The sequence below is a fragment of the Delphinapterus leucas genome, chromosome 11 (genome assembly GCF_059928025.1).
Source record: "Delphinapterus leucas isolate spDelLeu-1000000601 "Yukka" chromosome 11, BTC_Dleu_Yukka2, whole genome shotgun sequence".
Taxonomy (NCBI): Eukaryota; Metazoa; Chordata; class Mammalia; order Artiodactyla; family Monodontidae; genus Delphinapterus; species Delphinapterus leucas.
In genome coordinates this window covers 41,725,371-41,737,540 of record NC_143139.1, presented here as the reverse complement: position 1 = coordinate 41,737,540, position 12,170 = coordinate 41,725,371, and the positions used below count along the sequence as shown (strand labels likewise).

Sequence of the window (12,170 nt, the reverse complement as noted above, 5' to 3'; positions counted from 1 at the left end):
CTTCTTACTAGCCAGTCTCTCATTACTCAATCCCCTGTTATAGTTAATGATTATTTATATTAAACTTCATCTGTTCAAATTATCGTCTCCTGATTAGGCCCTGACTGACACATCCTGGCCAATAGCTCCAGCTGAACTCATAGCTGGTGGCTAGTACCAAGTCCAGCTACATGGAATGAGATCATTTTGGACCTTCCAGACATCCTAGCATCCCAAACAACATCACATAAAGTAGAAGAGCTGCCCAGTAAGCCCATCAAATCATGAGAAATAATAAAGCATTATTGTTTCAAACCTCTAAATTTTGGAGTGATTCGTTATGTGTAATAGATATCTGAAACCTCCCTACAACCCAGGAGGTATCATTATTCCATTTTACAGATGGAGAAGCTAAAGTTCAGTGAGGATCAATGACTTGCCCACAATTACAGAACTAGTAAATGGCGAACCAACATTCAAACATAGGTTTGTATTAACCAAGCTCTTTTAAATACATAATCTCACTTAGGCGGCCAGAAGGGACCTTAGGAATAATGTCCAACATCCCTCATTCTATAGCCAAAGAAACTGAAGCTCAGAAGGTGGAAGCAATTTGCCCAAAGTCACCCACTTAAGAAATGGCAGAATCGGGACTCTGAGCTAGAAGCCTGGTTCTCCTGACCCAAAGCTCTTCGTCTCCCTCACACTGTCGTCCCACATGCCTTCCTTCACCCATTTCCTCATGTACTTTCCCCCTCCAGGAATGTCCCCAGCAGGGTGGAGGGGACGATCACCCTGGTTGAGAAGCCCTAGGGCACATCTGGCCATGTCTAGGGACACCTTTGGTTGTCACAATTGGAGGTGAGGAGTACTACTGGCTTCTAGTGGGTAGAGGCCATTGCTACTACTAAACACCCTACAATGCACAGGACGTTCACCCCCAACAAAGAAGTCTCCAGCCCAAAATGTCAATAGTGTTGAAGTTGAGAAACCTTGGTCTATAGAAACCCGTAACCACACAAGGCAGGGAGGGATTCCCTGCCTCCATGGGTCTTCTCTTGTTTTTCCAAGCCTCAGGTTGCTCAAGGCCAGGTGGGCAGCTTCTACTGCAGTCATTTTCACCTACTGAAAAATAACTAAGTGCATGAGAAGTCCTGAAGAAATCTCTGGCAGGGAGCACCTATCACAGGAGGGCCCTGGCGTTTGCAAGACTCTGAGGCACCAGGCTGGATTAGTTACAATTAGTTTATTGGAAACAAAGAGTGAAATAAAGGCAAACAAACTTGCAGGCAGCTGACTCACCGGCTTTTATAGAAGCCTCCGCAGGCGTCCCTGGAAGGTGATGGTCTCCCCTCCAATGGGTCACATCCCTCACAGAGTTACAGGAAAACCACCATCAGTGTTCTTTATCTCCATTCCATAGGTACAAGCACACTGGCAGATTCCCCAGGATGCGCAGATGGGGAGATTCTGGGGCCTGTCCTGTTCCCCCAAGCTTAGATGAAGGGATCAGGCAAGACCAATGAATCCAGCAAAAAACAGAAGGCGGAAGAAAGGATAAGTCCTCAGAACAACCAAACGACTACTAGGAAAGACTGCAGAAAGACGCCAAGGTGCGCCCCAGCCTCAGTGGGGCTCAGGTGCCGGGGGATGGCACACAGAGGGAGCAGCTAGGGAGCAGGAGAGGCAAAAGGTACACATCTGGAGCCTGTTCTCCGGAGGCCAGCAGCCGGCGGCGCGTGGGGCCACGGAAGGGGCGTTCCGCTTGCGAGAGGTCCTGGCTGGGCGCAGGGCGACCCTAGCACCTCTTAGAGCCCACGATGCTGCAGCCCAGCCCGGAGCAGGGGCCGTAGGCGTCGGCGGTGCCCACCACCACGTTGTCGCTGCAGGGGGCCCTGCAGACGCTGGTGGTGACAGCAGGGGCAGCGCCGGAGGCGCAGAGATCGCCACAGACGACGCCCCCGCGGCAGCGGCTGACGCCTGGATGGGGGGAGAACAGGCAGAGACGCGGGTCAGGCACTGCCACAGCCAGGCGGCTTGGGGCAGCGAAAATGCTCCCTCCCCAAAGGCACTGTGACCACCCAGCTGGAGAAGGGGGAGGGGAGGCTACTTACAGACATTCACAGCCCCGACGCCCTCGAACAGCCTGCGGAGAAAGGTCAGTGCCCTGAAAAGTCGCTGGACCACACACAAACAAGGTGAAAGGTGAGGTCCCCCACCTTCCTTCTGCGCATTTGCCCAGGGGAAGGGGCGATTTAGCGGTAGCCGGGTCACTGTATGGGTTCTGGAGACAGATCACCTGGTGCGCCAGCTCTCCACCCCTTATTAGCTGAGCAACCTCAGAAATGCCCTCCCTCAGCCTGTCTCCTCCTGGGGAAAATCTACTCCCTGATCTGTTGTGAGAATGAACTCAGAATACGCCTACAAGTGCATAATGCCTGCCACACAGTAAGCACTTCAAAAATGGTAGCTGCTACTCTTTATTTCGGTTCTTATGGACTTGTAAATACAACTGAGGTGCAGCAAATTAAAATTCCTGAATCTGGTCTGATTGGTGTCACTAAAATGTGAGTTTCGGGAAGACAGAATTTTTTGTCTATTCTTTTCCCCATTGCAGATAGTGCCCCAAACGATACCTGGCTCAATAAATAACTTGCATGAATGAATGGGATGTTAGAACCCATTGAGAGCAGGCTCAGAGGCTAGCTACACCAATTCCCTCACTTAACAGATGGAGAAACTGAGGCCCAGAGACAGGAAATAACCAGTGCCGGAGGCAGGGATATCACTCCTGCCACCTAACTCCACCCAGCCCGTGTTTCCTTCCCACACAACGCTCTCTCCTTAAGGAAAACACACAGAGTCCCTCTGAGGGACCGTGGCAAAGGGTTGTCAAGATCAGCTTCAGAAATGTGGAGAATCCGCAGCCCACCATCTACCGTCCCATGCCCAGGTTTCCTAGGGAACCCACACCAAAGCTTCGGAGTTCATTCCAAGAGCGCTTTGTGGCAAAGGGGTGGACCTCTGTTTCCAGTGCTACTGTTTCCAGTGTCTCTCCAGCATTCAAACTCAGTCTTGAAAAATTCTCCCTCCTAGAATTCTGCCCCAATGAAACTACCCAGGCCCAGAGAGCCCCAGTGCCTCTGAAATCTCCAAGGCAATTACTTGCGTTTGTTGCGAGTCTCACATGTGATCGCTTTGATTCCAGCTACCAAACCTGTGTCCTCATTTCCCCAACACACAGGACGCTCCCTCTGCATCCTCAATCTACTCTTCCCAGGACCAAGGGCCTGGCTGGACATGAGAAGAGGAAGGCTCAGGGTAAGAGCACCTGACTAACTGGGGAAAGAACCAAAGGCAACACCCCGGGACTCTTGTCCTCATAGGAGCTGTTCAGCCGCCCCCCTCCAGCTGAACATAGAAGGCTGAAGACCAGTGGGTCTCCCCACGCCCTCAAAACAAGCAACAAGCAAAAATGCCCAGACCAGGGCAGCTGCTTCAAGAGACCAGTCCCTGCTGTCTGTCTATCCTTAGTCCCACTTGCTGCAATGGACGACCACTTAGGGATGCTCACTGTGGTTAAAATATATAAGTGTGTGTTGATAAAACCTCCTATTGAAGCTGTCATTTGGGGAGAAATCTGAACTCCCAGGGCTGGGGCCAGCACCAGGCTTGAAAAGAGACCTGGAACCCTGAGGGACATCTGCAACGAGGGCCCGGGACGGAAGAGGCACTATAGAGGGAAGGTGGCCCAGCCCAGACAGGGCTTCTCAGGAAAAGCAATGACTATGGCCTTGACCCCGGGCTCTGAGAAACAGATTTGCAAAAGGCACCAATCTCAGATCAGCACCTAAGTGGGCATGAGAGACTCAAATGGGGCTAGAAACATACCTAATGAATAACTCAAATTACCTTTCCAGTTGCAGGATGGGGAGGTTTGGAAACAGGAGTCAAGTAGGAATGTGAGGGACAGCACACTGAGAACCCAGGCAGGGCTGAGAGAGAAATTTGGCTACTGTACGCACCTGTGCTCCTCACCCTCCAGCAGGCGCCTGTAGGTGGCGATCTCGATGTCCAGGCCCAGCTTGGAGTTCATCACCTCCTGGTACTCCTTGAGCAGGCAGGCCATGTCCCGCTTGGCCTTCTGCAGGGCCTCCTCCAGCCCGGCCAGCTTGCAGCGGGCATCATTAAGGTCCGCCTCGCCCTGCTGCTCCACCTGGGTCACAGTGGCCTCCAGCTTGGAGTTCTAAAGGCCCAGAAGAGAACAAGATGGGTTATGGTCCCTGGGTCTCTGTGTCCACTTCCTGGATGCATCCAGTCTCTCCTGGCCAGCTGGGATCACCCCAGAAACAGGTCTCTCTTCATCACATGGGTTTCCTTAAGTGACCACAACCTGGGACTCAGGTCATGCAGATGGGCTGGAGAATGAAAGGTGAGATCCAGTTGGGTGCACACACTGCCTGTGGGACCCTGGGTGGGCCTCAAACGACCCCTACCTGGCACTTGGCATTCTCGACCTCGGCCGTCAATCTCTGGATCATGCGGTTCAGCTCGTTGATCTCCTCCTTGGTGCGGCGCAGGGTCTCCCCGTGCCGGATCACCGTGGCCTTCATCTCCTCACACTGGAGGGAAGCAGAGAGGCTCATGAAACTCAGGATGGGACATCGCACCCACTCGGGACACCACAGATGATTTGCAAATTGTACAGCACAGCCTGTGCAACCATACGTGGCAGCCATGTCCTGCCACTACAACCTGAGAGGGGTCTGCACTTCTTTCTCCACCTCTAGGAATCAGAGTCCCCACACAAAAGAAGCCTTGTTCATATATACCACCCATCCCTCCCACCACGTCTAGGAGGTAGGTGCCCTGAGACATTCACCTTGCTGCGGTACCAGCTCTCAGCCTCGGCCCGACTGCGGCCGGCAATGTCGTCATAGTTCGCCTTGATCTCGGCCACAATGCTATCCATGTTCAGGTCCCGGCTGTTGTCCATCATGACGATGACCGAGGTGTCTGAGATGTGGGCTTGGAGAACTCGGATCTCCTGCAGATGGTGGGGTAGGAGGAAGATGCGTGTGGTTTACACCATACCCTCCCCCACCACAGTGAGAGACCTGCCTGGTCTCTAGCCCCCGCCCTCTCTGACAGCCTCACGGACTGCAGCTCCTGCCCAAATCCCTGTCCCACTTTGATCCCAGACCAACACCCTCTCTTCCAAGTCAGCTGCTGGTTTTCTGCCTGGACCACAACCCCTCATCTCCTCATACAGTCGCCGCAGGAAGTAGATCTCCTGAATCAGGGCCTCTGAGTTGGCCTCCAGGTCTGACTTGCAGAGGTAGGTGCAGTCCACATCCTGGAAAGGTGGGGAGTCTTTGAGTTCAGAGGACCTCTGGTGATCACCACCCCCACATTCCTCTCTCTCTTCACCCATTACATGGAGGTGAGGGGGAAAGGATTCCCAGTGCTACTATTCCCGTGCCATCTCCATACCTCTGACCTTCCCCGGAGGCACTTTACCACCTCCTCCGCTTCTAAGAACAAACGCCTCGTGCCTTGGAGATGGGTCACCAGCCTTTCACTCCTCCTACCTGAGACCTCTTACCTCCCAGCTCTCCTTCTTACCCTCCCCTGTACCAGGAAGCCTGCCAGACTGGCTCCCTCACTCAGCCACCTTGACACTTCCCTGTCCCCCAGCAGTCGTCCAAGACTCCACCTGGCCTCTCCTGGCTCTGCTCCATCCTCCCCGAGATCCTGAGACTGTGCCCCTCTTCCTAATCAGACTTCCTGCATCACTAGACAGGACACCATCCCTCAACAGCGAGACTGGAGCCGCCATGCCTCCATGGGGCCCCAGCCACACACCACCACCTCTGGAGCAGCACAAGAACATCCAGAGCTCAACTCAGCCATGCCCCGGCTTCAGGGCAGGGTGCTGGTGGATACTCCAAGGCTAGTGCCCTTCTCAGAGCCCTACATGGGCCTTTCATGACCTAATCCCTGGGAATTTCCCATCCTGACTTGGCAAGGTCACTGCACCCCGCACTGAGGTTGAGACCATGGGTCTCCCCAGCAAGAGCCTGTCATTCTGAGATCCCTCGTGCTCTGCTTCCCGATCCCATGTGACTCACCTTCTTCAGAGCCACAAACTCATTCTCCGCTGTCGCTCTCAGAGTGACTTCCGCCTCGTACCTGAGGCAGAAGAGGGCAGAAAGGGAGGTCATGGCAGGGCAGGTCTCCCCAGAACCCCCTCCACTTCATACCAGTGAAGGAGGCAATGTTAGGGACCTGCCAACAGAGCCCACCCCCTGGCAGCCCTGCTGGGGTCCGCTGTGGTTGGATTTGGGATGTGTTTGTGATTCTCTCTCCACTTTGCATTGAGGGGTCCAGGGGGCCACTCTTCTGGGACCTCACAGCCCTGTTCCCAAAGCTGCTCTGAGGTCCCGTCTGGAGAATAAGGACTCAGCACCAGCCCCATGCTAGGAGTGGACAGCAGCACGTGTGGGGCACTGCAGCCTCCGCTCTCCTGGGTGTCCATCCTAGCTCAGCTGTGGGAGGGCCCATGAGTCCCAGAGGCCCTCAGCACTCCGCACCCTAGACGGTGGGACACCAGCAGCCCCAGGACCTGGCAGCCCTGAGCGACACTGGGACTCATATCAAGTCCAGGTGCTACAGGTGAGAGCCTGAGAGGCCGGGAGGAGATGGCTTGGGAGACTGCAGAAGCCCCCTCCCCACAGACCGCAGGGCACAGCTGCTGGGTGATCAGGCTCCAGGAAGTGAAGGCTGAAGGAGCAGAGAGAGACCTCCTGGGGAATCACGGCCCTGCTCTCAGGCATCTGATCGATGACTGCCTGATGTGAAGATCCTGCTGCACAGCGCCCACCTGCCCTGCAAGGTCACTGGCCCTTCTTGGAAAGTCTTCTCCAGTCTCATCCAGTAGGCTTTAACTCAAGTCCATCCCTGTGCCCAGCATCATCCCTGACCGCACCCACTTCTGCTTGTAGCCCTCTAGCACCTCCTGCACGTAGCTGAGCTCCGAGGCCAGCCTCCCGCTGTCGGCCTCCACGCACTCGGCCTCCCTCCTCAGCGTCTGGATGTAGCCCTGGAACAGGGGCTCCAGGTTGCTCTCGCGGCACTGGCGGTTCTGGTAGAACTGCCACTTGGTCTCCAGCAGCTTGTTCTGCTGCTCCAGGAAGCGCACCTGCCATTTGGGGTGGGAGGATGGGTCAGATGGCTCCCACTGCCCCAAAGCCTACTTGGGGCATGTGGGGATGGGAGAGGGTGCTGATTGCTTTAAGGTAAACTCCCAAACCAGGAGCTCAGCAGAGATTACACAGAGGGTGCTGTGGAAGACAAGGCAACTTCTGGATTTTGGGATTGGGATCTATGTTTGGATTTTCCAAGTTAGGGGTGAGAGCAAGTGGCCGGGAATGATCAGTCTCTGCTCAGGTGAACTGAGTTATCCTGACGTGCTGAGCCTAGGTGGCATGTGGTCAGGAGCCAAGTAGAGATCTTTTTGCCTCTGACTCCCCCATCAGTGCCCAGCCTGAATTGAGCATGGGTGGGTTCAGGTAAGGTGTGATCAAGGACACCCACCCAAAGGGTGACCTGTGGTCCTCTTTCTATATCTTATGTGCATTTTTTGTGTCTTGTTTGCATGTATGGCCTTCTTCCTCCGACATGCGGTTCCCAACCTTGTCCTTGTCTGTCTATGGGGACCCTGCCTGTCTGGACAGAGGTTGTATATAATAACAATTGCATCATCAGGAGCCCCTGCTCTAGACTCATCTCTCTGATCTTTCTGTGCCCTGGATATGTGTCCGTCTCCTCCATCAGACTCGGGGCTCACCTGGGCCACATCTCTCCTGCCCCCCGACTACCCCTTCAGTGCCTGCCCAGGAAGGGAGGGTTCAGGAAGGGTGTGATCAAGGACACCCACCTTGTCGATGAAGGCAGCGAATCTGCTGTTGAGACACTTGATCTGCTCCTTCTCCTCGTGCTTCACACACTGCACGTTGGGGTCGATCTCCAGGTTGAGGGGCGCGAGGAGCCTCTCGTTGACCGACACGGTGGTGATGCAGGGCGGGCTGGGGCCGGACACACCGCCGAAGCGGTACCCAAGCTGCGGCCGCAGGAGCCGGCGCGGAAGTCCCTGCAGAGGCTGCGGCTGCCGAAGCCCTCGCTGAGGCCACGGTAGCAGGAGATGCCGCGGTAGGGGGCGGCCGTGATGCAGCAGCGGCCGGCCCAGGGGCCCGCAGGCTGAGACGCAGCTGAAGGCTGGCCGGCACGGTAAGATCCACAAGTCATGGTGTTTTTTGGGGCACGGGAGGCTCTGAGGAGGAAGACGGCCTAATGGAGGGCACAGTGGACGAAGGTGTTTACTTCTTGGACATCGTTGGACCCTTTATATATGTGGGGAGCCTGACACATCCATGGGTTACAAGCAGTTAGACTTTTATAGGCTTGGGCTGTTTAGCTGCTATTGCTTCTTCCTTAATGTGCTTAACTGGGGGCCAGATGCGACCAGATGTTTCTGGCCTTTACCCTAAAATGCACAATTTTTGATTTCAAAGAGCCAGCTGACCTCCCCCACCCACCCCCAACCTCCCTATACACAGTTGGCAAAGCTCCGGGTTTGGAGGATGGGGGAGCAGTGACTCAGGTTGGAATGGAGGGCAGGGAGAGACCGGGCTGCGGCTCCTCCTGTCCTGCCCCATTTGATGAATCATGCCGCTGTCCATGGTGCCCCGAAACACTGGGGGAGTGTGAGATCAACAGAAGGTGCGGAACTTGAGGCGCACTTGGTGATTTCCCTCACACTGACGGCCTCTTTCTGCACCACCAAAGCCCCACACTTACACGGTCTCTCACTTAATCGCACATGTGCTCCCAAATCCCTCACCTATACCCATCAACATATTCTCTGCCTCTCTCACACACTCACACGTACACACTGTGCACTCACACGCTGGCCTTCCCATTCACAATCTCACACACACTCACACGTGCTCACATCCACACTTACCTACCTTCACTTGCACGCAGACCCGTCCCTAGGCCACTTACTAGACCTTCTTTGTCAACCTATGCTGAGAGAAGGCAATCCCTCCCTCAGAGTCTTCCGTGGGGCCTAAGGGGGCACACACGGGCTCAGTGGCCTCAGGAATGCCCAGCCATTTCCAACAAGGCCCCAGGCAAGGATAGCCTGTCTGGAGTTCACCTCCTGTCTCCATGTTTTCTCCAGGGCCCAGAAGGACTGGAGTAGACACAGCTGTTATAAATCTCTATAGCATTTGGCTCCAAATACCAGAGAATCATTCCAGATAGGGACATATAAGGAGAGCATCCAGCCCCCTGCCATCACCACCCTTAGCCCGTACTGCTTTCCATGCTCTAGCAAACCTGCAAGCCCCTTCCCTTTACAGCAGTTGGTCGGTAGCCTTGGAAGATGTCAGAACACATCCATTTTGATGTGTGCCATCCATCCATCCAGTGTGGATAGGTTGGGCCTTGAACGGTAAAAGGCTGGGTAGGAACCAAGGCTCTGCCATGAATAGCTCTGTGTGATCTAGGGGCAAAGCAGTTCACTCCTCTGGGAAATGGATTGAGCCTCTTCTTCCTAGTGCTGCCTCGGAGTATTACAGAAATGTGCATATGCTCAGTAAATTCCAGAGCACAGCGCAGATGTGCTTTACTGTAATCATTAAGAAGCAGCAGGCTCTGGGACTGCATTTTTTTTTTTTTCAGAGTTCATATTGTGACCCACCAATAGGAACGACCAGAATTTTAATGAGACAGATTAGGACAAAATCAAGTAGAGTAGAATATAGTAGAAAATATTACAGTGTAACTTCTGTAGTAAAAGTAACATTTCAGGATCTTTTGTTTCAACAGCGTGTGATATGTATGTATGTGCGTACTTAGTCATTACGCAAAGTTATTTCTTAATATAACTGAAACTAAAAAGTTTAAGTACATGGTTTATCAGTTAAGAACACAGACCCAGATTCCAAACTGCCTAGTTTCAAAGTCCTGCTCTGCCACTTTCTAGCTGTGGAACCTCAGGCAATTACTTAACCTCTCCGTATCTCATTTCATGATATGTAAAATAGGGATAATAGTACCCATTAAAAGAATTAATCAGTGTCAAGCACTTAGAACAGAGCCTGACACACTCTGAGTATGTAATCATATTAGTGGTCGGTATGGGTGCTGCTGCTGTAGTTGTAGTGGCAGGTTTGATGGAACATACCTACCCACATTCCTAAACCGCCTATGTAAAATTCCCGCTAATGGTGCCTATCTGAAAGGACTAATAGAAGGATTAAATTTAAAAATACATGGACAATGCTTACCTCAACACCTGGCACATAGCAAGTGCTCAATAAATGTTATCAACTCTTATTCTACCATGGAGGTCAGTCCAAGGGGCAGGGAGGACTGGAGACCTTTGACCATCGTCACTTCCTTTATCCTGGAAAAGAACCCCAAATCAAACATCCATCCTCAAACCCAACTGCCCCAGGGATGGCCCAATGAGAATCTCTCCTCTTAGGCAAAGGGAAAATGTCACCAATCCTTGGGCAACCACACTACTGAATGAAAAGAAAAGCTTGGACAGTCCAAAAAGTCTGTTCTCTGTAGTAACTGATAAATGTGTATGTCTTATTTGGCCTTATTGGAAGTCCTCAGCCATAAATCAATGACATGCTCATTCATCTTGCTTTTTTGCCTGATTCTGAAAACTCCTGATTGGTCAGTAGCCCAGGGATACCATGGGGTTGAGAGTGGGGGATTTGCCATTGATAATCCATCCAAGTATAATGGAATTCCAAAGAGAGCAAGAGAAGTCAGGCTTTCGCTGCGACTGGAAAGACAGAAGTTGGATTTGAGGAAAGACTTGCCAGAGGGGGTCAAGTAGTCATGGTTTCCTAAGGAGCTTGCATTATGTCTCCCATTTAGGGAAGCTTTATGTAAAAGAGAAACACTGTTTATTCTGGAGTGGCTATCATGTTTGTGGAGACAGGGCGAACCAAAAGACCTTCATATCTGGAGATCACAGCCTCTTCTTTTAGCCCAAGTAGATCTTGTTTCAAGGGTTGCCTGGAAAGAAGGGGTAAATCAGGTGGTTTTAACATTGAGAAATTCTTGTTCAAGACTCCCTTCAGTCCATCCTGCTCCTCTGGAGGATGTTATAAGGCAGATTCCCCAAAATGGATGATGGCTTAAACAAGGTAACATCTTGTTGCGGGATTCAGGGATTCTGCGATGGATGTGTCCCTGCAATATGCTGAACCCTGTCTTAATTTTGGAGGGAGGGAGGAAAACACTAAGAGGAAGGAGACATGGATTCTGGAGCTCCTGATCTGATGAGGAAGACAGACCCAGAAGTTCCTGAGAAAGTCCAGAAATCTGAAGAGGGCTGGGTTTTAGCTACACCATCAGATGCTCAGGAGCACAAGGCCTACTGACAGTGCCCATTCTGAGGCAATGTGAAATACAGCTGGTCTGATGAGAAAGGCAAGAAAGGCTCCCTGGAAAGGGTGAGGACAGGCTTCAGTAAGGCAGCAGGAGGGACAGTGTTGGTAACAAGATGTACATGGAGATATTTCAGAGAGTGGACGGTACGGGCAGCTGAGGGACCCTGCAGAAGAGGAAGGGATCCTGAGATGCTGTGACAGTAGAGAGCCAGTTGAGACAGAGACCTCAGAAGCAGGGCCCATGTCATTCTTCTGCTCCATGGCTAGAGGCTGGGAAGCAGCCTGTGGACTCTACATCTGGAAGATACCAAAACTGCACTCTAGGCTCGCAGGTATCCAAGAGGTCGTGCCAGAGCTCTGCCTTCTCACCAAGACAGGCCGAAACAGTGGCCAATTATCCATGAGAACTCACCGGACGAGGGAGGGCCAAAGGCCATCCTGGAGAGTCTGGCAGAGGATGAAGCCTGACTCAGGAGCTCCACCCTTGGCGAGGCCCATTCCCACTAACCAGGCTGAGCCCCTGCACCGCCCCCAGCCCACGTCTCTGCCCCATGAAGCTTCATTTCTTTACAGCTGGAGACGAGGTTGCCCACCCCTCCAGGTAGGTCTACACCGTGTCCTCAGTGCTGTGCCCCTTCCCCCATCAACCTCATCCTCCTCTGCTCTTCCACCCCTGGAGTGTCTCCCCACCATTCTCCCATGGGTCTTCTC

General features: G+C 52.9%; 1 protein-coding gene across 1 annotated transcript; it reads right to left on the bottom strand.

The window, feature by feature from the left end:
• Nucleotides 1-3,976: 3,976 nt before the first annotated feature.
• Nucleotides 3,977-8,286, bottom strand: LOC111173974 (keratin, type II microfibrillar, component 7C-like). Its single transcript, XM_089920753.1, is given in 10 exon segments — nucleotides 3,977-4,225; nucleotides 4,476-4,601; nucleotides 4,862-5,028; nucleotides 5,242-5,335; nucleotides 6,111-6,171; nucleotides 6,972-7,180; nucleotides 7,919-8,100; nucleotides 8,103-8,223; nucleotides 8,225-8,262; nucleotides 8,265-8,286. Coding segments are annotated over 10 exon segments (1,254 nt in total). The 3' UTR covers nucleotides 3,977-3,991.
• Nucleotides 8,287-12,170: the final 3,884 nt, after the last annotated feature.